The sequence below is a fragment of the Oryzias melastigma genome, linkage group LG9 (assembly GCF_002922805.2).
Source record: "Oryzias melastigma strain HK-1 linkage group LG9, ASM292280v2, whole genome shotgun sequence".
In the NCBI taxonomy this organism is placed as follows: Eukaryota; Metazoa; Chordata; class Actinopteri; order Beloniformes; family Adrianichthyidae; genus Oryzias; species Oryzias melastigma.
This window is the reverse complement of record NC_050520.1, coordinates 18,783,817-18,808,908: the sequence shown is the minus strand read 5'-3', so window position 1 is coordinate 18,808,908 and position 25,092 is coordinate 18,783,817. Positions and strand designations below refer to the sequence as shown.

Here is a 25,092-nt window from a genome sequence, read left to right as displayed (position 1 = left end):
ATCAATCACTGCTCACAGGACTGTCATCCATTTGCTGATGTGGTTTGATTTTTGAGGTTTTACACACACTCACATACATGTTAGTCAGTCGTTCGTCATTTTATTTGCAGCTTTCTTTGACAAGATTCATTAGTGTATTTGTAGAAATGACATGATAATTATTGTCTGTGCTTAAAATTTATAGAAAAAAAATGCTCTATACTCACACAGAGACACTAAAAATGCACATATTATTGAATATAATAATTACAAAAGTTACAAATTGTGAATTTTATAAGAAAGGCACAATTTAGTCTCATTGAAATTGTGTTAAAAATATAAAAACATAAATTCTAGACTCTACGAGACATAATTTATATATTATGTCTTAGGTATTAGCATACTTTAATGGGATATTCTAATTATCAAAACAAAAGAAGAACAGTTTGTTCCTTTTTTGTAATTTTAAGATCATTTTTTCAAACTAGTGCTATAACCTCTCAGACATCCTTCATTTAAGTGCATTTTGATGTTTAAAATACATGCAGAATTTGGGAAAAAGGTGCAAAAAAATGATTGGTGAGTGAAAGTTTACAGACGAGCTTTTGCAGCTTTATGCTTCTGTTCAACAATCTGTCCGAACAGCCTGGCAGCCTCCTGGGCGCAGCCTCTGTGAATGGTGAGTCCAAACCCTCCGTGGCCGTAGTTGTGGATCACCTGCACGAGTGTGACAGGAACTTAGATGCTGACTGGGGACAAAGATGGTGCTGTGTGTGCTGTTTTGATGCTCACCTCTATCGTAGAGCCGCCTGACTGTAAAGTCTCGCGTTCCAGGCGCACTTTGCTGCGAACGGGCCTGAGGCCAGCCCAGTCTTCCACTATCCGGGCATGCTGAGGATGCAGACGTGAACATTTCAAATTAAAACACAGAGGTTAACTCTGTTACCAAAACATATTTGTGAAAATTAAATGTATTTACATAGCAATTACATTGTATTGGGTTCTGTTTTCAGCTCACCTTGAGGCTTGGTTCCAGCTGACACGCTTCTTCCCAGATGTGCTTATGGTCAGCAGAGTTGTTTTGTTCGCTCCAATTTCCTAACTGGAAAATCCCACCGACGGTCACAAGGCGGCTCCTGGATACAAAGAGGGTTTGTGATGCAAACGCAGCTTTCTGGCTTCACTCTGAAACAATCATTAATGACGCTGAAACAAATGTTGGGACACACACTAAGCATGATGACTCAGCAACTGCACTCCTCACCTTTATTAGGATGTCAAAGTCTATTGATTTGGTTAATTCATTTATTTATTTTCAAAAACAATACTCAGTGACAGTCAACAATCTGAGCCAAACTGATCTGTTCTTTTTTAAACGGTTTAATGCCAAATTATGCTTCCTTAACCCTTTAACACCAAAGCTTTAGGTCTGTTTTTTTTACTACAGTAACTCTAAAGCCATTTACGCAATTTATGTAATTCCCACAGACGTAGAAAACAATGGACGGCTCAACCCCTCCCCTCTCATGTTCCAAATAGGAATTACCCACTGGTTCTAAGAAGGCCAAAACCTCATAACAGAGAAATATACTGTTATTACAGTCACTTTATTTGTCAGAATAACCATTCTTGCTCTGATACATTCTTCTTAACACATTCTTTATAATTCTAATTTTTTGTAATATATATTTTTTCGTTAAGTAAATAATACAAATCAGTGGTAATTCCAGCAGATTCTGTCACAGAGAAACGTTTGTGAGCTAATATAAAAAGCCCCATTTCTCTGCATTTGAATCAACTGATTCACATTGATCACATAAACACTCCCAGAGTTCCATCAAAGGTACGGTGGCCCTGATGGACAGTAACATTTGATTCCCTTTTCAATTGGGAATCATTTGGCATGGGAATCTTTCTTTAAGTTCAATTAAAGTCCCATTATCTGTTACGCACCAACTTTTGGTGTGTGAAAGGCTGCAGACACAGCCGCGCTCGGAAACCATTTAGTGGTTTAAACCCCCAATCCAAAGCCTTAATGTCGAGTGTCAAGCGGGGAGAAATTGGGTCCCATTTTCAGAGTGTTTGGTATGACTCAACCGAGGATTTGAACTCATGACCTTCCAGTCTCAGGGCGGACGCTCTACCGCAAACCGGCTCAGTGGCCACACTGCAAGAGTTCGGTGATTTCTCAATCAACTCTTTACCACAATTTAGGAAAAAACATCCTTCTGCTTTTCCTCTTCTTTAAAACGCAAACATCTTTATACAATATGTGACATCCCACAATACCTTCCTCTTCTGGTTCCCTTTTTTGTTTCTGGAATTTTGCTTTGATTAAAAAAATGTAATGTTGCTTTTTTTTAAAAAAAATGTGTCTATTTTTATCTTTTTTAACTATACCTAACAGATGATCCAATAGATTTTTGATTTCAACTGCTTGGAATTTTGCAACTTCAGCTTACAAGCTTTTTGTAAAGGATCGCTGTGACAGTATCAGGTATCAGATAAGAGATAAGAGAAGCAATGTTCATTGTGATGTTTTTTTGTCTACATAATTAATTTCTATCTTTTTGTGTCTGTTTGTATAGATGTGTGTTTTGACAAAATGTCATATGACAGCGTCTTATTAATACAAGGAAAATGTAACTAGTACTATTGAAGTTGCTGTGTTGTCATGACTCATTCTTCAATAAAAAAGTTGTGGGGATTTTTTTTAATTGCTCTTTAACATGTTTGTGCATTGACTGATTTGTTGGTGGGATTTGCACTTCAGTGTACACAGAGAGTGTTATTTAGGTGTTTCCAGCGACATCTCCAACGTTAAAGGGTTTCCCGAATTGAATTGAGGATGACTTTAAGAAAAAGACAACACTATAGAGCAAGTAGCATGAACATGTAGTTCTTATTTGTATTTCTCTCCTTACCCTGGAATGATGTATGGTGAGTTGTACACTCCTGTCTTCATGTTGTGGGTAATAACCCAGTGTTTTAGCCATGGAGCATCCACCTTTAACATAGTCCAACCACAGAAAATGATTAAACTCTGTGGTTTATGTACAGCTAATTACATAATCATAGAAGTCTGAGTCTTACCTTTATAATCTGCCCTCGACCCGGCTTCAGGTCTGGGTCTGGCTGCAGCTCTCCTGATCTCACCCCTGTGCAGTTTATGATCACGTCTGCCCCACTCTCAGAGAGCTGCAAATAGCAACAAAAAGATAATATGATAGATACTTCTAAAGGCATGGAACATTTAAAAATGTGCCGTGCGTTTTATCTTTTTAGGCATGAACATACGTTTTAATCACATAGAAATCTTCAAAATCCACATTTTAAAAAAAAGTAAAAGCATCTTGACCAACCTCTTTGAAAGAACTTATTTTCTTGTTATAAAATTTTACACCCCTTTGTTGAAGCCTGCAAAAAGAAAAACAACATGGAAAATTATGAAAAAAATACATTATAAAGTAGACATTTAAACAAAAACAGAAATGTGACAAAAGTAACAAAAATGTCTCAAATTTGTAAAGTTAATAACATATGCACACATTATCTATATAATGAAAAATACATTTATTTTGCAAAATATTACAGGATTTTATGATCCCTTTTGAGCTTCTTTTAAACATGTTCCCTCCATGGCAGTCATGAGCAACGTTACAAACTGGTGTTAAACTGAGCGACTCACTGATAAACTCTGGGAAAATGTTGATTCAGCATCAGCAGAGGTTAATGACTCACCAATCCATCAACCACGGTAAATATGACTTTCCTTCCACCATGAGAGCCGTGTTAAACCAGCCAAAACTGGACACATTTAAAGAGACAGTTGTGTTACAGTGCAGTAATGAGTTATAAATACCAAAAACAGGAAAACAAAACTGAAAATAGACAATGCATTTTGTCTAAGTGGATTACTGGAGATCATATTGCTTCATGATGTTTGATGTAAAGTGGGAAAAAACACAGCTTGTCATGTGTTTTGGCTTCATACTCACTTGTATCCGGGAAACAACTGGAGTTCCCGTTGTGTGAGGTGTCTGAAACCGAGGACGGCATCTTTGAATGAGGGATCCTGCAATCGAGAATAATTTCCAGTGACGCGTTTGATACTTTGAGGTCAGGGTACACAAAATCCCAATTAATGTGGTTTGTCAATTCAAAGTTTAGAGAGGCCTTTCTATCAATGCAGTGCTGGTAGCAGTCCTTTGTCAAGCTAAACAATGCTATGCAATGTAAATTGATGGGTTATATATTCTTTTTTAGAGATTGTTCTGCAAAAGATTGCATGAAACATATTTTTTTTACTGCACAGAACTTCTTGTCCTTTGTCAAAGGCTAACAGCTCTTATCTGTAAGATCAGGTATAAAGTTTGAAGCAATACTCACTGAAACGGGTTCAGTGAAGACGTTATAGCCAGACTGAAGGAATATCCCCATTTTTGCAGAGTCGGGGGAGCTAAGCCAACTCAGCAGGTAGTCAAATGTCTCCGTATTCCATTTCCTAAAGTTGTGACACACATATAGTTTTAAAGTATGTACAAAATGAAATGCCGGTGGAAGTGATTGCACTCACGTCTCCTGGACGTTGCCCTTGAGGTATGGCTGCCAGAAGCCTGCGGCTCCATCGCTGGTGGTCAGTGGAGTGAATCGGTCTGCATATACCTCAATGGTCAGCGGATGAACCGTAGAATGATACTGTTCATAGATGCTCTGAGCTGTGGACAGGCCAATGACTCCGGCTCCGATCACTGCGACCCTCATGTCTGCTCTGATAGGAGGAAAGCCAGGTTAACACATTTAAGAAAGTTTTCCAATGCACACTGTTTCATACGGTAAACACTGAACGAAAAACCTTCAATATAGCTATATAGCATCTACAATTTATGTATATTGTTTGTGTATTTCACAAATATTGTTGCCTATATTGTGTAATTTCGATTACTAAAACCACAGACAGAAAAAAGTCACAATATTTAGTTACTTCTGTATCAAAAACGAAATTTAATAGCATAAGAAACTGCTAGCTTAATTCGCATATTGTTAAAACTGCACAAAATAGTTTTTTCTAAAAGTGGTGACGTCGACTGATTAGCATTTAGCGGTTTTACGAGGTGACAGCATAGACTTACAGTCTATGGGTGACAGCAGCAAATTAAAAGTCGCAGAAACTACGAAAAACATTTATAATACTCTCAATTTTACCACATTACACTCAAAACTGCATTTCCGTTTTGAGCCAAAAGTTTTCACGTACCGAAGAGTTGGACGGATCCACGAAGTTTCTCCTTTCTGTTTCTTCACGAGTTCACGTCAGTCCCTCACTGCCGGGGCGGGGCGGAGTCTTCCGCGAGGCGTTTTAGGAGCGACCCATGGTGCGTTCACGTGGCATCGTCTAAAGGAGCATCGTACAAGATGAGTTCAGGGTACTAGAAAATTTTACTTCAAGCGCATTTTATGATGCTATTAAAAAATAAATAAATAAAAATGTAGAAAAAAGCAAGTTAAAACTGAAAACAGCCATACAAAAACTATGCAAAGTTTGAGAACAGACATAGTTCATATTTTTGTATGAAAGCTATTTATACTAATGTACTAATGTGCACACCCATAGATAAAAACCTTTTTATGAAATTTGTATAGCTAAAAAAGGACATTTAATTTCTTTAATGTTTTATTTGTTCTGAGAACCAGGAAGAATAAACATATATATGTTTAAATTTTAAATTAATGTATTAGCTTTTGTGTACTACTATCTTAACACAATAATGTCTTTATACTATTATTATTATTATTATTATTATTTTTTTACGTATTTACTGAAGTTGCTTTGCCTTTGACTAAGCACAGTCTTCTTGTAAGTGACTTTTGTTCTCTGCTAGCAGGCTATAGTAATAAAGAGATATAAAACTTCAATCTTTGACCTCTGGGGTTTTAGTTGTTGCAACATTGAAACTGGTGCCACATTAACTAAGAATTGTCAACACAGCATAAAGACTACTAACACGATTTGTGTACATGAATACCAAATATTGGGTCACTCATGTAGGCAGATTTAAGTTCAGAAAAAAATATGTATTTATGTTTTTGTTTAGATTGTAGAAGCCATTTGGTTTGCCTATCTTTCTCTCAAGTGCATCATTTATAGTTACAGTGATGGGGTTATAACGTGGGAATATTGTTATTATCACTGCTATATGATGACTGAGCGGCTCCTTGTACACGGACAGCCCAGCCTGCCTTCGCGCAGGGGAAAAAACACGCTTCCTCTCCCGTCATTTACCACTTGTATGAATCGTTAGCTCCACAGCTAGCTGCGGATCTCCGGGCCATAGCGGCCGGTTGGTGCATCATCAGCCTCACCTTCCAGCCATGGCGTTGGTTACCCTGCAGCGGTCCCCGACTCCAAGCGCCGCATCCAGCGCCAGCACCGCTACCACGACGGGAGGCGAGGTACGGCCATGTATGCACGGATGGGGATGCTCCAGCCTACGGAGGTCTACGTGGTGTCAGTGAGGATGAGGGGATGCTGCCGAAGCTAGGCCCGCGCGCTCAAGCTAAATTAGCACAGTTAGTTAACATGGAATGCTAGCTTGTTAGCTAACTGCAGGGCTTTAATTTAGAATCTACGACAACATTTAGTAATATTTAAATATACAATAATGTTGAAATAAAAAAATAAACGAAAAAAGTAACTTTATTTTAAAAAGAATGGGCTCATCCTTAGTTATCAGCCTTGTCAGCTCATGCTCAAAGTACATTATAATATTAAGATGTAAGCCTAGTAGCTAACTTTAATGTTCATGAATAGAAAAGCGGACATTCTAAATGTGTATTAACTGATTAGCAGATCTACTCGTCACGACTTCAAACAGCATGTTGTTGGATTTGAACCAGAACTCCCACATTTTTCGTAATTTAATATTAAATGCTGAATGCCGATGCTTTTGGTGGCACCTTAAAACCTTTTAACAAGTTAGAATCCGTTTTTGATTGCTGTGTTTCAGCTACTATGGTACATAGTGGTCAGGCCAGCTGTCATTTATTACTGGATACTGTATTTTGCTTCGTGTTCGTAGCAGTTTCAGCTTTCTTTGGACGTAAACTAACCATAAAACAACTAATTTTGTGTTTTAAAACGACACTAAAACTAAAACATAAAATGTACTTTATAATATTTTTTAGCACTTCCTATTTGTGCCAGTAGGGGGGGCTACTCTCTTGCCATAAACAAGAGTGACCTTCCTGAGCTGCAAACGATTTACAGTGAGAAATAACGACTTACTAATGCCATTTTATGGGTGTTCATAAATATTTAAACTACATTTGTGCTTTTTGGCAGAATCACACTTGGTAAAGCTTTTTTTTTCCATGTTAGCATGGTGACAAAAACATCAACTTAAGTGTAGATCAACAAACATTTTCATAAGTCACAGGGAATAAATCTAAACTTTGTTTAAGAATGAATTTCCACAGTCTTTGCACTTGGCTGCTGGTGGAGAACGGGTTCAAGATGTGACAGGAAAAGCTGGCAGAAATTGTCTGCAGCTATGATGTAATCTTTTCAGGCGGGATGGGAGGGGTGGGAGAATTGTGCTGTGTTTGTAGGGAAAGAAAACCTCAGTAAACAAGCAAAATTAGGCTTTCAATAAAAGAGATTACTACTTTCCAAATAGACATAACTATACTGATCTTGGAAAATTGTTGGTCGTTTGTGTGTTTTTCTTATTGGTAAAATACCCTTTTTTTGATTTGTTTGGTCTGTTGAGGTGACTCCAAAAGCAGGTCAGCTGTGCCTCCTCAAATATTAGAATTTGCATTTTTTATTACCTGTTTTGACCCCTTACTCCTAACAAAATATGCTGTTTTTATATGTATTATCATTTAGTTAATCATACAAATAGGGGTGTAATAATTAATATTAGCAACAATTAAATTTACATTATAATTAGTAAAAGTATCGATTGTAATCGATTTATTTCATTTCAAAATAATTTTACAATGTTAAAGGTTGACAAATTCGATAAAAAAATCTGGCCTTAGACATTTAACAGTATGTTGATTAATAGCTACACCCCTTCAAACAGTTTATTTTTTTGCAATTTTCCTGTTTAAGTATGAAATCCTGATTTTTACTGATTAAAAAGTATTGCAGGTTATCTTAAATAAATTTAAAGCTTGACATCTATAAACAGATACATTTATATGATAGAAAATAGAAAGTTTGGACCTAAAGTAGGTAAATAGACTATTCACAAATTGCACCCAAGGAAACAATACTTCAAAATAACATCAATTTATTTTTTAACATGTCAAAAGTTACTGCTATTCAAAAAAATAATTGAATTACTAGTTAAAGAATCAAGCAAACACAACACTACAATTGATGCCCATAATCTGGAATTTCAAGATTTTGAAATACATTTAAAAATAAATAAATAAAAATAAATATACCCTTGTTTATTGCTCTTTTAGTCTACAAAGTTTATGGATTCAGAATACTTGATTTTTGCTAATAAGATAATAATTTGGATTCAGATACGAATACCTGATATTAAAACCTTACTCTTCTTTATTTTTTGCTTTCTTTCTTTTTTTCTCTCCTTTTTTCAAAACGACACATTTTTGCGGTAAATGAAAGCTGTTTTCCTCTGCAAACATAACTTGTGCTTTACAAGTCTGCTGTCTGTCTGACATTCCAAAACACCTCTGACATGTTACAGTTCGATTCAGACTTGTTGATGCGTTCATCACAGTTGTGTAATAGAAACTTAACTTTATTGGCAGGATTTAAAATCAGACATTTTTGTACAAGTCAAGGCAGATTATAACTTTTTTATGTAGTTATCTGCTAAATGTGATATTGTGCAAATTACATAATGCAACCCCGCAATACAAGAATCAAATATTACAGACAAACAAAAAAAAGATGCTGGAAAAAACCCACAAGAAATTATTGAACACACTAATCTAATATTCATCTTGTCTTTAGATATAATAAAACCTAATAACATACTGTACATGTTTTTTTTAGATATTCCACTAAAATAATCTTATTTTATCAGAGGTTAATCTCAGTGAAGTGAATACTCCAGAGATTTTTCTTTTCCTGTCCCGTGATAGTTGGGTTTATTTGTTTTAGGAAACCAGTTCTGCTTTTTTCCAGTTCTGTGTACTTAAGTCCGAGCTGAGGCTGGTGCTCCAGAATGTTTATTATTTCAGTCACCTTGACTCAGTGTGGTGTAAATGTTATCTGTGTTGCAGGATTTTGGGAGTGAAGATGAGCGGCGAATAAATCAGAGGTGAGTTTACTTTAAGTTGACAGTTTGTCCTGCTTATTGCGTGGTACGTGGCGAGGCAAAGCGCACGATCCAAACAGGTGTTATTGATGGATTTACCGTTGCCCTGGTTCTGAGTCATGCAGGGAAATCTGGTGTAGTGGCAGACAGGCTGGCATCAGTAAATGAGAACAGGTGTTGTAAATATCTGTCTGTATTGTTGGCACAGTCATTGGTTCCTAATATAAAATAGCTTGTTTTTTTTCAGCGGTAAAATGCAGTTTATTTATTAACAGTTGCAATTAATGGACTTTTTCTCAAGCTTTGCATTAAATTGAGGTAATTTTGCTATTTTTGCAGCTTTTTGAGCAGCTTTTCAAACAAAATCCATACATGGAAGCAACTAAAAGTCCCTTTATCAATACGAGTATTTGAGTTGTTGAATTTTTTGTTCATTTTCTGAACTGATTATGCATCACATTTAAAAACAGGTTAATTGATAACCTCTGATATTATGTAGAAATAATGTTTTTTTTACAGAAAAATATGACAAAAAAATCTGAATTCAACAGGGGAGACATTCAAGAAGTCAGAATAACAAATTGACTAGAAGTTAAGAGAAACCAGATAATCTAAACACTGTTGGGGGATAACTTACTGCAGCTGAATGCAGTCTTTTTATGTCAAAGCAGAAAGTATGATAATATACAAAACATAGAAATATCAAGGTCAAATAATAGAGACAAAGAAAAAAATCTGGAACAGTGCTAAAAAATTGAGGAGAATCATATTTGTTAGGAGTGACAATGATATAATTTTAATATTGGAAATAATAGTCCAGACTCTTGCTAAAACAATTGACTGTAGATGAAAACTGGACTGACTGAGTGTGACGTCATTTTGTTGGTTCCAACAAATTGAAGTAAATTCCATCGCCATTTTTTCACCTTACAAACGCCGCCATGTTGGAACCAGAATTGTCAGTAAGTTGTGATTGGTCCGAGTCGGTCTGAGTCTGAATTTCTATGGCAACCACTCTCACCAATCAGGAGTGAATTTGTTGGAAGTCCACACTTCTAACATTCAAACGCGTGTTCGGGAGAATCTGTCAATCAAATGCTTCAAACGTTCAATGCAACACCCCCTTTTTTTATTAAGGCCTCTGATTGGCCAGTTTTTAATTTAAATAACTTGCAGTACAGAAAAAAATGTATTAGCAAGAACATGTTAAAAGGATATTAGAGGAAAATGGTTATTCTGACAAATAGCATGACTGTTTATTTCTTAATAGAAATTTATGGGATTTTGGCTTTTTTTGGACCAGTGGGTGCTTCCTATGTGAAATGCCAAAAGGGAGAGGACACTCAGTCCGGTTCTCTTATACAGTCAATGGCTACAACTCAAGTTTCTGTTCACACTAACTATTTTCCTGGTAGAGTCCACTTTGTTTCACTGCTGGAATTGTTGGTACAGACCCCACAGGTGAACTCTTCTTCTCCTGAAAGTGAGGACAAGTGAACTCCACAGGAGGATGTGAATCCAGGTGGATTATCTTGTAAATCAAAAAAAGTGAAAGTGAATTAGATTAGCGAGAATCCTTATAAGTACAAACAGTTTTTGTTTATCTTGTTGATTACTGCACAGTGTTCTTTTAGAGATGAATGACAGCAGTATTTGTTTTTGTCCTCACTGAGGAGTATTGAAATCTGTCTTTGTGCAATAAGGAACAATGTTACACTAAACTCTTCTTGTCAGTTACACAACAGCCCATTCATTCTCCCTGACTAATGTATGTGTGCAAGAATGATCTATTCATAAAGCAAGTCACAGCTCGCTGTTGGATGTTTAACATTTTTTTGAAGTATCTATAAGCCAGATGTTGCAATCCAACTTGCTGTTAATGTATCATTATCATAAAGGAATTTGTCTTTTATTTAGCAGAAAAATGCAGTGCATCCTCGTCATCTGATTGGAGTTTGTTGATGGACAGCTGCACATTGTGCCATGTGGGTGGGTTTGTGGTTGCTGTTTTTAACTAAACTGAGCAACGATCAGAAGATGAGGCCAACATAAACACCACACAGGTGTGAATGGTTCTGAACCAAGCCGGGTCTTACCGTGCTACCTAGTGAGGTGGAGAGTTGAGAAAGGCTGGAGATGGATGTGTGTTAGGACGTGCTCAGGCTGAGGAGGAGGGGTTCAGCTCCCAGGGAAGCTGTCAGTTTAGTCAGAACAATAAATCTGTGGGTTTGTCCTTTTTGGACACTTTGGGATAAGCAAACGGCAAAAGAAAGTGCATTAAAGTAACTACACCCTAATGGATAGTACTTTTCCTTAAACGAGGATGTTGTCATTTCCTGCCTCGGCACTTCTTGTCTCTACTGATACCTGAGGAGGTCTTTTCCTCTGTGTTGTGCCCTTCCCTCTCTCTGTGCCTTTCAGTTGTGTCAGCGAAAAAAAATGCTAGTATGATGCAATTGAAAGCCCCAAGTGGAGTTTTTTTTTTTTTTTCCTCTTTGTGCTGGTTTGCAAAAACCACTCTGAGAAGCTGTTTTGCACCAAAACAAATCCAGTAAAAAAACGTCTAAAATTACATTTTTTGTTGGTTTTTTTGGAGCATTCGCAAACCTCAAACTTTCATATGTGCATTTGTGGATCCCAAGTTGCCATTTTCCAAAAATATGAGGAACTAGAGAAATTATTCATTTCTTTTTTGGCAGAGAAGTTTTAGGTATTACTATGCTGACATTGTGTGAGAGCGTGTGGCTGTGGAGGAACAAAAGTGTCATGATTCTGGACAGAACTGAATTCTAAAGTTGCCCAGAAATAGAAAAAAAGGAGGCAAAGAGTGTAAGATTTGTTACAGTCTTCATATATTATCTTTACAGTTGAAGTATGCAGACTTCTATGTCTTTTCACCTGGGGGGAAAATTGACTGTATTCTGATATTTTAATTTTGAGGAGGAAGTTTGTGTCTCTTCCATAAATATATGAAGCTTTCAAAGTTTCTAACAAACTGTCAGTTAAATAAATGAAAAATGATTTGTAACTGGAACTGATTTGAAGTGACTGAAAAGACTAAGGACTAGTTATTCCCATTTCTGTGAGGAATCTGCTAGATTAGTGGTTGTGTCCCTTCTCTGTGTATGTTTGCAAAGCCCCATGACAGAAACAAAGTGCAAACCTTAAATTATCCTTTGCTACTAATTATCTACAGTTTTAGTCAATTTACCAGACTGTGAGGAATATTCAGAAGGATTGCAAATGTTTAGGATATAAAAGGCGCGCAGTATGTCCTCCTTAACCTGCCGTAATCGCAAATAATCTCAGGCAGCGTGTTTGATGGTCCATGTGAGCGAGTGACAGCTAGCGTTGGCCTCTTGAGGGAGAGATTAGATAATCCTTCTCTTATAAGCTTGTGTATAATGAGATTTGAGTGGTTTGGGGCAGTGCCAGTTCTTGTAATTGCCTGTACCACCTTTGCTCGACCCGTATGCGGATTCCTGGAGACACTTTTGTTGTCCGTATTGGCTCTTAACGCCCAGTTAGAAGTTTGTTTCAAGCGCAGCAAGATCCTAGACGACTTTGGAGTTTATGTAACTCTAAGGGGGTTCTACGAACAGACAGGAAAGCTGCTCTGGAATGTCTTAATTCCTTCGTAGAGACTTGGATTTTTAACATATATCAAACCAAAGGAAGATGCTGGATGCATGTGCTTGAGGTAGTGGGAGGAGCCTGCAGTGTTCCCCTGCAGGGAGAAAGCTGACTCACTGGCTGAGACACTTCGATGAGGACGGAGAACCAGAAGGAGTGGCATCTGAGCAGACAGGACCTTTTTCACTGAATACCAGAGAGGAGTTTAGACTGACAGATAAGTCTGTCACCCAGATGCTTGAAGGAAGCGCTTGGAAGCCTCACTCTTCCTTTGCTCCTCGTCTGTTTTCGGGAGGAGGATGAAGAGGAGCTAATCTGTGCCGGGGAGCCGTGTTTAGCATTTGGGTTAACAGGATGCATCTGGTTGTGGAACCCATTCAGGAGGCCATGATGAAGATGTTACCTTATTTTGTGGAGAATGCTGTCCTGACCCAGAGTGAGATAAACCGCATGTGAGTAAATGGGTTTAAAAAAACAAAAAACTCAACTTAATGGTCAGATTAAAATAGCTTTGATTTTAAATTGTTTTATTACAATTAACTTAACATAATGTGGCTCATTTCTGTTTCTCTACATGGATGGTGTAATTGTGCAAAACATATATATTTGTTGCCAAAAAGTTTCCAAAATAGTCTGTTTGGATTGTTAGCTCTAGCATTTGTGGACGAACTGAAAGCAGGGTGCTGTAAAGACACAGACAGAAGCTGTTCAATTAGGCTGACTGTCGTGGGACGGCTCTTGATTTACACCACAGAAAAAAAGTTTCACACGTCTCTGAAATTATGAAGCGTGTCTGTCGGGTTACAAGTCTAAAAAGTACCAATTAGTGGTAGGGGATGTGTACAAAGACCTAACATCACATATTGCCACGTTAGTTCTATAATATGTTCATTGTGTGACGTCAAACCGGCCACATTTATGTCAAGGAAAGGATGAAAAGAGGCAAAAACTGTCCACCCATGCAACTCATGACTACAAACTGTTTTTGTTCTGTTTTAACTAGGGGGTGGTTTGAATTTATTTTGAGATGTGCAAAGTAAAATCCATTGTTCCCACAAAATGCTTCGCTTCAGTCCGGGTTTCTTCTCCGTATGCAGCTTTTGATGTCTGATTAAAAAGAGCTGATTCAGAGAGCACATTTTTCAGAAGAATTTCATTTATGAAAACCAAATGCATCTAGTTTTCTGTCTTTCTTTGAAATATATTTCTTGGAAAGTTACCATGTCGAGGCTGTTTCTGCTTATTGGTGTGACTGTTTTCATAAAGCATTTCATTTTTTGATAACACTTTTGATGAGGTGCTGCAAAATACTCAATATTATGCTGACAAAGATAGTTGATACATTTGTTACGCTTGTAAGCATTTTATTAATATGGTCTTTGTAGACAATGGTCTCACTTTAGATGGTAATAATTCTTATTTAGTATGTTAATAAAACCTTGTCTTATTGTAATAATAAATGTCTTACTAACACTCTTCTAACACATTATTAATGTTTGTTAATGTTTTAATAATGCTTGTTAAGGAATATTATTATGAATTGTTACCCATTTTTCTTATATTTCACTAGAATTTTTTTATTGTTTTTCCTCTAATAATTATTTTTCATGCTCTAAATAGCTGATTTTTTTTCCAGCTGAGGCTGTTTTCAATGTTTTGCCTCTCTTGCTACCAGAAAAAACACAGGAGCGTCACTAAACTAAGATGAAATGACAGGTTGAGTTCATGCTGCACAGTACACTTAAAAACATTCGACTCAACATACAGGTTGCATGAATAAACCTTTTGTTGTACAGTCGGGTTTTGGCTCTTAGGTTAACATTTACCACTCGTCACCACCACCTCCATGCACTGATCTCATTATAGCTATGTGTGAAGGCAGGTCCTCTTGGATTTTTGTTTTGGCCCTGTCACTCATCATTTCAGTACTTGGCTAATTATGACCTGAATTTCCAGACTGTACATGCAGAACTGATAACAGGTGCTCTGATGTACACGTGTGCACTCTTCTTTGCAGGTGACTGCAAAAGCTCGGTAACACTATTAGTGCATTTGGGTCATTTTGGGGGGTTTTTTGAGTTAGGGGTGGACTGCATTGCTGCAAACCTGCAGGTCTCCTCTGAGTGCAGCACACGCAGCAGGGAGAAGACAGTTAAGCACAAATGAAAGATTGATTCATGGCTGTGGCAGATTGGAGTTCAGCTCCTGCAAACGTGGCAACTTGGCTTCTCCTCAAAGTGCCAGCAGCAAACAGCTATGTTTAATGCTTATCTTGCTGGCTCCTTCCAACTCATCTGAACTGTCCTGTTTAATCTTAAAGAGCCTGTTTTCTCGTTTTTTTTTTTTTTTTATGCTTGGCAAAAGTTTAAGTAAAGGTTGTCGTAAATGTTTAAAGTGTGTGTTTCACAGCCTGTAACTCTTTGATTCGTCTGCAGCCTGAGCGAGAGCTTCTTCATGGTGAAGGGTGCTGCCCTGTTCCTCCAGCAGGGAAGCAGTCCCCAGGGCCAGAAAGCACATCCTCCCCACAAACATGCAGGTGAGAACCACATGACCTCCTGTTGATCCTTATCTCTCAGGTGTCAGATTTACATTTCAGGCCCGTTAGGTGCTTCGGTGTTTAACGCTGCAGCAGATGTTGTAGCTGAGGTGAGGAGAACGGGTGCTATGGCGTTGATAAGTATGTTCCAGACCCATAGCTTAGGCAGATTAGAGCTTAAATCTCACGTATGGCAGCACTGTGGGAAAAACTTCTGTTAACGATTAAGGGAACCATTTGTCTAACCCTGCACAACCTCTCTTAGTCTCCCTGCGTTTCCTAAACACACAGGTACACAGCTCCGAGAATTGCCTCAATGTGGATTCCAATAAACAGAAAATAAGCTGTAAAGCTTTGTGTTTATAGTCAATAAACCTCCTGAATTTCAGATTTTCAAGAACACTTTTTTCAGTATAATTAAAATTTTTTTAGGTACATTTTGTACTTTGTGTTGTCGATTTGATTAGATAAACAAACTCTGTCTGCCCCAACAGGTGACCTACCCCAACACTTACAGGTGATGATAAACATCCTGCGCTCAGAGGACAGAATCAAACTGGTAAGTTCTTGTATGAATGCCTCCATTCATTCCAAAAAAACAAGAAAAAAAATAAAAACACAAACAGATATTGGCAGGAGCTGAACACCTGCAAACCCTCGAATGCGTTTTATTGCGCACTCACTGTAATTATGAGCTCATCGGAAATTTAAGGGGAGGATTACAAAATGTTTCCATGGTTCACACGTGTGTACGCGCTCGTGTTACATTTATTACCTTTTCGTTCACGTGTTGTAATATTTAGGACAGATTTTTGTCAAGTCTTGTTTTGATTCAACTGCGTTCCTGTTTAAACAAGAAGTTGGAGTTGATACCATTTTTATCGTGGCGTAAAATCTCTGTGCAGGCGGTGCGGCTGGAGAGTGCACGGTCAGACCGCGTGCGCTACATGGTGGTGGTTTACACCAGCGGTCGACAGGACACAGAGGAGAACATTCTTCTAGGAATCGACTTCAATAACAAAGAAGGGTACAAAGAAGATCATCTTAAAAGACCCACTCTGATAAAAGTTGTGTTTTTGGTGTTTTTAACACAATCTTGTGGTATTTCTCTGATGAAAGAAGACATCTGTAAAGAACATACGGCTGGGTTGGTAAAAATCGATCTGAATCAAATTAAGATCAATAATCGATCCAGAAAAATAGAGATTGATCTTACGCATGAAGCTAAAGTCCACTAGCTTGATGCTAACGTATAATGGGATTTCCCATAGGACGGCTAATGCTAATGCTCGGTCGACCTGAACCCACATTGCTGACTAAATGAACATTTATACAATCACAAACATGAATTTTCCAAAATGTTTTAAAACTGTTGTCTTTCAATGAAATCATTTTGTGTCTGTTATGGGCTAGATGTTACATTGTAATAGTTGTTTGTCCCGTAAAGCTGTATAAGAAATGTTATATTTTAGCTATCTTAATTGAATGTATTATTGTTAGTTTTCCTTCATTGTTTCCTTATTTCTTCATTTCTTTTTCTAGTAAAAGTTGTTCAGTTGGAATGGTGCTACCTCTGTGGAGTGATACAAAGATCCATCTGGATGGAGATGGGTGAGTTTTTACTGATTTAGTCACCGCTGATGCAAAAAACTAGCAGCTGACTAATTTGAGACTATTTTAGAAGGGCAGGATTGTCATTTTGACAATTCTAAGAATCTGAATTTTCTTCTAATATTTTTTTTATTTTACTAGTATTTTTACTGTAATATACACATTATTGCTACAAGATACACAACTGGTATTTCAACAAGTGGAAGAAAACGTGACTACTCTTATTTGTCATCATGTTTTTGTAAATGATATTTTTCCACATTGTAAGGAAATAGAAAATTCTTTCATATTTTGAGCTAATTCTGGATTGTCTCTTTGATTCATTGATTGAACTGTGACTAACCACCTTCTTTGTCTGCGGTTTAGCGGCTTTACAGTGAACACAGCAGGTCGGACTCATGTCTTCAAACCTGTGTCAGTGCAGGCGATGTGGTGAGTAATCCGCCTCAGGACTCACTGTAGCTTTCACTGCACAGCACTGTTAGTCTGCTGAGAGACTGCTGCAGTAATGCAGATTGAGGCAGAGCTCAGTTATTATGCCCCCTGCTGGTCTGAGGACACTCATTTTGCTTCATGCTAGTAGCTATGAGGCCATACTACACAAAACAATTCGACAGTTAATCATTTTTCTTGGTATCTGAAGAAAAGTGTTGTTTTTTTTTGCTGTCCAGGTCAGCCTTGCAGGTGATGCACAAAGCTTGCGAAGTTTCACGCAGGTTTAACTATTTCCCTGGAGGTATGGCTCTCACCTGGATGGGCTACTATGAAAGCTGCATCGCTTCAGACCAGAGCTGCATCAATGAGTGGAACGCTATGAAGGACTTAGAGACGACACGGCCAGATTCACCCATCATGTTTGTCGACAAGTAAGGAAACAGGGAGCCAATTCCTGCTGGAGAAACGATTTCCCTGTAAGGCTCAACTTTAATGTATTTTTTTAGGCCGTCAGAGAGAGAAAGAACAGAGTGCCTTATTAAAGCCAAACTCAGAAGCATCATGACGTGCCAGGACCTCGAGAACGTCACCTGCAAACAGGTAATATATTGATAGTATTAAAGCATTTTTATGTGTTTTCATTTGAAGTTTCCACGTTGATTTAATTCTCTTAAGAACAAAAAAGAAGATTTCTTTATATATTAACTCTTTCTGTAGAAATTAACTAGTATTCCCCAACTTATGATACTGTTTGTATTAGTTTTTGTTAAACTTTTAAAAATGTTTGAGGAAAAAAAAAGAAAAAAAAATGTATGACAGTTCAAAAAACAAGTACATTAACTGATTTGTTTCCAGCATTTCTTGCATTTCTCGTTGCATTTACAGGACATCATGCAAAAAACATCAACATTTTTTTAATTTACGTATTTATTTTTTATGTATTTAATATTTAATGTTAATTAATTTATAGTAAATGTTCAGAATAATTGATCAAAGTAGAACTGAAGTGGAAGCTCGTTTTAAAGACACTTAATTAGTGAAAATTGAACTAAAAAATACCCGTTAGGTCATGGGTTTGTCTGTTGTTTATTAATGTTTAACAAATGATAGCAGCCGTTAAAATGTTGATACAGCTTGATGTGCTCCAGCTGTTACAGCAGCTTAACGGGTAAAGTTACCAGAGTTTGTTTTGCTGAATAATCTACGTATAATCATGTCATACAAGATTCTTTAAGATGTTTTTTGTAAACTTTAAGGGGGATTTGGCATGGGAATTGGTGATAGTAATTAGATTTTTTTTTTTGTTGTTACTCAAATATAGTATTTGGTGCAATTGCATAATTAACATGACATTTTTTTTTTTGAATTACCAAAGTTCATTTTGTATCTGTGTTTTTGGTTAGATTGGAGCACTTTCTTGAACTCATGTGACAGCTTTTGAATTGCAAATAAAGGATCCAGTTGACAGCTCCTGAGTGCAAATCTGTTTTTGTATAAGTGCTCACCAGTTTCCATGTTATGTAGTATTTATTAGGAAACTTCAGTTTTATTTGGGAGTATTTTTGAGTTTCCAATACTATTTTTGACATCTTCCTTTTTCCTTAAACATCTATTTCCTATTGTAAGGATCTCTATTCCAGTCTGAAGCATATTTTTGAACCATTTTCCTGCTTGTTTACACTATTTATCAAGTTAATCAGATATTCAAAAACTCCACTAATTACTAACCGAAATGTTCAAAACCATTTGAGGCAATCAAACTTTATTGCAATTCTTTTTTATCTTGCAGATCCGCACAGAGTTGGAACAGAACATGAACTGCAACCTTAAGGAATTCAAAGAATTCATTGATAATGAAATGCTGCTAATTCTTGGACAGATGGATAAAGCTACTCTCATCTTTGACCATGTCTACCTGGTATGAAGTGCTTTGCAATCACTAGAAATGTGAAAAACAAAGCAATATGAGCAAGTACAAGTATAATCCCCTGGTGTGCTGTTTACATAGTTCCCTCTGTGAAATAATCAGTTTGGACCTAAAGAAAGCCTTACCCTAAAGGAAAAATTCACCATCAAAACAGTATTTTTTCTCTCATTTGTTTTCAGGGATCTGAGTGGAATGCGTCTAATTTGGAGGAGCTGCAAGAGACGGGGTGATTTATTTTAGATTATGAAGCAGCTACAATAACCACACACAACACATATTTTCATTATCATTCCAGCAAGAAAAGAATGTGGAGTTCCTGTTATCTTTCCTCCTCAGGGTGAGCTACATTCTCAACGTTACCCGGGAGATCGACAACTTCTTCCCCGGGACGTTCAGCTACCACAACGTGCGCGTTTACGATGAGGATTCCACCGACCTGCTCGCCCACTGGAACGAAACCTACAACTTTATCGTCAAAGCAAAGTGAGGAGTTTAGAAATTAGTTATTTTTTTACTGATGAAATTTTACAGTACGACCACCAAAAAAAAAAGGAATATTACAAGTTTTTTTCTTGTTAACTTACAAGAATAAAACTCGTAAATTTAGCCTATGACTTTAAAATTCTAAATATATAACTTTATTTTCATAATTTAACAGTTAAGACTTTTTCTTCCCTGAATTTATAAGATTTAAAGTTTTAATTTAAAAAGATTTTTTTTTTGTAAACTGGCCCAAATACTCCGTAGGATAACAGGGAGTTTCACACTTTTCCGGAAAGTTTAGTTTATTATTAAATATTTTTCTTTTGTGCTTTACAACAGTTTTTTCTAAGAGTTGGCCTTCAAGTAAACATACCTTAGTTCCTTCTTTACTTTATTTAATCAGTATTACTCACTTTTTTATGGTCTTTTCCACAGCTATTCTACTTAGTAGGCCTTCCAGACATACATTCCCATTGAAAAAATGTAGGATTTTACATTAAAACTTAATTATCAACTCACAAGAAAACTGTTCCAGTGTGAAAATGAAAAAGATAGGACTGAGTTTGCTTGGTTTGACCTGAATTGGTGTAGACATCACATCAGAGTAGATCTAAAAATCTTAAGCAGCAATTTGAAACCATTAATGTCCGGATTTATTTCCAAGCATATAAAAAGATATTCTAGTGTTTTTTCTGTTCAAGGTGATGCTGAATTAAGTGGAGTCCTGGATTTGTGAATTAGCGACATACTACATGAAGGGGTTAACGGTTGACATTTATCACCTTTAATAAACATTCAATCTGAGCTCAGAAACTGTAAATGAAAGAAATCGTCTTTATATAGAAGGATTCTAAAGGTCAGATCCAGGGTCACCTGCCAGCAGCTAAAGCTTGATTAAAACTGATTTATCTGAGTTGGACAATTACTTTGTAGTAATTAAAAAGCATTTTGTCCTCAAACCAAACAATCTCTTTATATTATTATTCAGCTCAAATGTTTTCATAAAATACTGTCTAACATTTGTGCAAAAATGCAAAATCGCTGCATGATTCTAAAAAAGTTTTAAAATATTTCTCCTTTCTGTCCAAATTCAGGTACATAATATTGCTAAGATTACACATTCCAGGCTCTGACAGCTCATCCTTGACGTCTGCAAATTATAACACATTATACTGTAGATGTCTCCTCTCTCTAAAAATGATGTTACTAAAATATCGGTTAGTAAAATAATTATTTTATTTGCATGTTAAAGAAGGATTTAATGAAAAAGTTGATTTTTTTAATGCCAGTTTTTTATATTAACATACTAAATATGACTATCTTTTCTTGATTTACCACATTTAATTTTACATCTATAACAAATAATTCCAAGCTGCAATTTTGATAAAATGGTGGCGTTTTATGATCGTCTTGTAACATTTAGGCCAGTTTTTGATGCCAAACAGAAGGTTAAATGCAAACATGAGTGTGGTTGTGCTGACATATAATAAATCCTTTAAGACACTGAGCACTACTGACAACTGAATTAATTAATTTATGTATTATTATTACATCTTTAGTAAAAGTAAACACTAGAATTGCACTCCTGTGTTGTTTCAATCTATCATGTCTCCCGTTTGCCGTTTCTTTGGGTTTTTCAGGGTAATGTTGTAGAAACAAACCATCGAGTTAAAGTGTCTGGTTTATTTAATACTTGTGTCTTTGTGTGTTTTCTGTTTTGTATTTACATTTATGTGTTTAAACCCACAGAAAAAATCACTCCAAGTGTCTTGTTCACTGTAAGATGGGCGTCAGTCGCTCTGCCTCTACTGTCATTGCGTACGCCATGAAGGAGTACGGCTGGTCGCTGGAGAAGGCGTACAACTTTGTTAAGGAAAAGAGAAACATCACACGACCCAATCCAGGTTTCATGAGGCAGCTTGCAGAGTATGAAGGCATTTTAGATGCCAGGTAAGACCTTTGATCGTACTTTTCATTTTTTCTATTTATTTGTTTCTGAATGCACAAAGAATATTCTCTGCCTCCAGCAAACAGCGGCACAACAAGCTGTGGCAACCAGACACGGATTGTGAGATGGCGGACAGTCAGCAGGGGGTGGCCCAGCACTGTGGGGGCGAGGAAGGAGAGCATCTGACTCCAGAGCCGGGGATGTTTCCCTGCTGTGAGGAGGAGTTATCAGAGAAAGGTGCAGCGTGCCCCTCCCAGTACAGGACTGTTTCCCTGGAAATTGACCCAGCCTACAACAATTACTATTTCCGCCGACTCTCTGATTCAGCCCTGGATAGCGAGCCGTCAACGCCAGTCCGCGGGCCTCCTCTCCTCAGCATGGAGAAAGTATTTATAGAAATAGATGATGTGGAGCGTGATGCTCTGCTGGATGACGAGGCCTTTGACGGGAATGAGGGCCTGCCGCTCTCACACTTTGGAACCACGGCAGAAGGTACTGCCGCCCAGACGTGCGGCCGTGGCGCCGAGCCTTTGGAGGAGCTGCGTCTTAGGCTGGAGTTCAGCACAGTCGAGGAGGAGGATGAGGAGGATGTGCAAAAGGAAGAAGCGGAGATGGAGGTACTAATGCAGCCGGACGAGGGAGGCGGCGGTGAAGGAAACGGGAGTGAAACACAGTATGCAGAGGCAGAAGGAGATGCAGAGGGCATCGGGATGGACCTGGCAACCCTCAATGAAAACTCCAACAACAACAACAACCGCTTGAGCATCATGCGTGACTGCAATGTAAGTTTGACGAGTCACATACGCCCATACTTTAGTACAAAAATGCAGTGTGAGTCATTTTAATTTTTTGGGTTGTGTGTGTTTCTTACATTTAGGAAAATGCACCTTTCATCCTTCTTCCAAGTGAAACTTCTATGCTGTCTAGGTTGGATCAGACTAAGTCCTGTTGGAAAAACGAGTCTTCAACCCCAACTCCTAAGCTTTGCCTTAACCCCAGCTCTTCCCCAAAAGTCCCAAGTGCTTTTTCCCCACATTCCCATACCTCTCCTGAAGGTGTCCCATCTTCAGTGGAGCTGCTATGCCCCTGTGGCCCGCTGTGTAACTGTGCCAACTGTGCTGCCTCTCTACCTGCTGCTCCACTTAACGAAGACGACAACCCAGGAGATCCACTGCAGTTGGTTGAGCTGGAGGACATTGGGATTTTCCTCGAGAAAAAGACTGACACTAGTGAGAGCCGCTCTGCAGCTGCTTCTGAGTCTCTGCCTGAACTGATGACAGTGGACGTGAAGGAAGAGAAGCCTGCAGTGGCTCGATACCTGGGGAAACAGGAGTCCCTAATGCAGCTGCATCAATCTGGGTTGGTCCGCCAACGCGCAGAGAGACTAGAGAGACTGTCAGGTTTGTCTCAGCAGAGCCTGCAGACTTTGAAGCCTTTGCAAACATGCCAAAGGTCCCAGAAAGGTTCTCCCCATGACAACAAGGAAGAAGAGTTCCCCAGTTTTGCAGGTGATTTAGCTAATTCTTCAACACCATGCCAAGTGCGGTTAGAGTACCCGATGGTGCCACTGACCAATGAGTCCTTGTTTGGGGCGGCGGGGTCTGGGCTTTTCACGCCCACCTCTTCGCCCCACGGCTCCACCCTAACACGCAGCTCCAGCAGCGATAGTCTCCGCAGCGTTAGGGGGAAACCTGGCCTTGTGCGTCAGAGAGCTCAAGAGATCGAGACCCGCATGCGTCTGGCGGGCCTCACCGTGCCCTCCAGCTTGAAGCGGTCCAACTCTCTTGCCAAGCTGGCCAGCCTGGACCTCTCGTCGGAGGACCTGTGCTCGGCCTGTTCCTCTGATGCAGGAACCCTGCTGCTCCTGACCCTGTCTCCAGAGCCAGACCTGCACAGTCCACTTCTAGGTGACCCTAAAAGTTGACCCCTCACCCGTCTCTCTGTGAGATTTAGAGGGCTGCACAGATTTTAAACACAAGAGATGCTTAAAAGAAAAAAAAACAACAAGGCCAACTGTTATGTGAGAAGAGAATACTTTCTTTTGCCACATTGTTGTTCAAACTGCTGTTCACAGTGATAAAAGTCACATTGCTGTATCTGACAAATGTTTTAAGCCATCAGTTCACCTGTAACTTTGTTTGAATCATGGACTAAAAGTGCCTTAACCAAGAGACCAGAGGCACAGAACTGTGTGAAAGTGAAGAATGAGATGGTACGACCTCATCTACAACATTCAACCTGCAATCCATACCTTTACTCACAGGTACCAAGTGAGTCTACATTAGTGAACTTGAAACTGAAAGAATTTGGGAGAAACTCTGTGTTTGATAAATGTATGGTTGTTTATCAGATTTTATTTTTTTGTTGCATTTATGGAGCTCCTACCAGACAAGCTGGAGTTTAATTCAGTTCTTTTGGCTACGTCACTTAAAGGAGGAAATCAGTTTTGACGCAAAAGCGTTTGCTAATGAACTGAGTGCACACAGATGGACGAGTACGATGCAAGTGAAGAGGAAAGGTTTGTAACCTTTTGCCAGAGGCAAATTCACTGTTTTCAACAAACAGAACAGACCTGTTTGTTGCTCCTTTGCACTGTTTGTTTTATTGCTACACAGCCAGCAAATCTTCCAGAAGAACATCCAAGTTATTATTATATTTATCATTCCCGACACTACATTAGTAGAGTTATTAAGAGGCTTGAATGGAAATCGAAACGCCTCGAGTCAAGTCTTAAAAATCAGCTGAACATTTCTGACTTATAAATATAAGATGAATGAAACATGTAGTCTACAGATTACTCATCGGAAATTTGTTTCTGCCAATCATTTGTGCTATTGTTTTTTTAAATGTTAAAGACCAAAGTTGTTTTTGGCTGTCTTAATTTGGATGCTGAAAAAAAAACAAGCTATGTGAATCATAATGTCAATCGTACACATGCTGTCACCGTTTTTTTTGCACCTTTGGGAGAAATAAAAGAGACTCAGAGGAGTCATCAGGCTCATAGATGTAAAGCTTTTCTGCTCATATCATCAATGGGTTTTAAGCTTTTGTCACCCCAGTGTGACAACTATCATAATAGGTTACTTTACATTTATGTAACCATTTTTTTTATATTTAAGTATGCAGTAATTTTTGTACTGTACATTGCTGTAGTTGAAAATGCAAATTGCACTTTTTATGTTTAAAAGAGATGTACTGTATGTGTTAACTGTTGGAATAAACTTTTCTTTTACAGAATTTA

The 25,092-nt window shown here is 38.0% G+C and overlaps 2 protein-coding genes across 4 annotated transcripts; one reads left to right on the top strand and one right to left on the bottom strand.

Moving 5' to 3' along the window:
- Positions 1-80: 80 nt before the first annotated feature.
- On the bottom strand, positions 81-6,482 carry LOC112148043 (D-amino-acid oxidase). Its single transcript, XM_024274828.1, has 12 exons — positions 6,343-6,482; positions 5,237-5,374; positions 4,556-4,750; positions 4,369-4,483; positions 3,978-4,054; positions 3,721-3,786; positions 3,342-3,396; positions 3,073-3,177; positions 2,904-2,986; positions 998-1,115; positions 772-870; positions 81-696 (listed from the first exon to the last, which is right to left on the bottom strand). Exons 3-12 carry the CDS (start codon positions 4,741-4,743, stop codon positions 571-573), a joined length of 1,032 nt encoding a protein of 343 aa, XP_024130596.1. The 5' UTR covers positions 4,744-4,750; positions 5,237-5,374; positions 6,343-6,482; the 3' UTR covers positions 81-570.
- Positions 6,113-25,092, top strand: ssh1a (slingshot protein phosphatase 1a). 3 transcript variants are annotated; one of them, XM_024274825.2, is made up of 15 exons: positions 6,113-6,432; positions 9,244-9,281; positions 15,347-15,447; positions 15,942-16,006; positions 16,353-16,474; positions 16,990-17,058; positions 17,425-17,490; positions 17,730-17,924; positions 18,000-18,093; positions 19,283-19,411; positions 19,600-19,646; positions 19,757-19,903; positions 21,653-21,853; positions 21,931-22,633; positions 22,729-25,092. In XM_024274825.2, exons 1-15 carry the CDS (start codon positions 6,352-6,354, stop codon positions 23,773-23,775), a joined length of 3,105 nt encoding a protein of 1,034 aa, XP_024130593.1. In that variant the 5' UTR covers positions 6,113-6,351; the 3' UTR covers positions 23,776-25,092. The 3 variants fall into 3 exon arrangements, with proteins under 3 accessions (XP_024130593.1, XP_024130594.1, XP_036069456.1); XM_024274826.2 differs by lacking the exons at positions 6,113-6,432; positions 9,244-9,281 and adding an exon at positions 12,929-13,363; XM_036213563.1 differs by lacking the exons at positions 6,113-6,432; positions 9,244-9,281; positions 16,353-16,474 and having other exon boundaries at positions 15,377-15,447.

What these genes read in the sequence shown, in the direction of transcription:
- ssh1a (XM_024274825.2), top strand. Translation starts at nt 6,352, where the DNA reads ATGGCGTTGGTTACCCTGCAGCGGTCCCCGACTCCAAGCGCCGCATCC. An exon ending in CAGAGGACAGAATCAAACTG is followed by an intron (nt 16,007 to 16,352) that starts GTAAGTTCTTGT and finishes ATCTCTGTGCAG; the next exon opens with GCGGTGCGGCTGGAGAGTGC. An exon ending in GAGGAGCTGCAAGAGACGGG is followed by an intron (nt 19,647 to 19,756) that starts GTGATTTATTTT and finishes TTTCCTCCTCAG; the next exon opens with GGTGAGCTACATTCTCAACG.
- LOC112148043 (XM_024274828.1), bottom strand. Translation starts at nt 4,743, where the DNA reads ATGAGGGTCGCAGTGATCGGAGCCGGAGTCATTGGCCTGTCCACAGCT. An exon ending in GTCGAGGGCAGATTATAAAG is followed by an intron (nt 2,987 to 3,072) that starts GTAAGACTCAGA and finishes ACTATGTTAAAG; the next exon opens with GTGGATGCTCCATGGCTAAA. An exon ending in AGCTGGAACCAAGCCTCAAG is followed by an intron (nt 871 to 997) that starts GTGAGCTGAAAA and finishes CTGCATCCTCAG; the next exon opens with CATGCCCGGATAGTGGAAGA.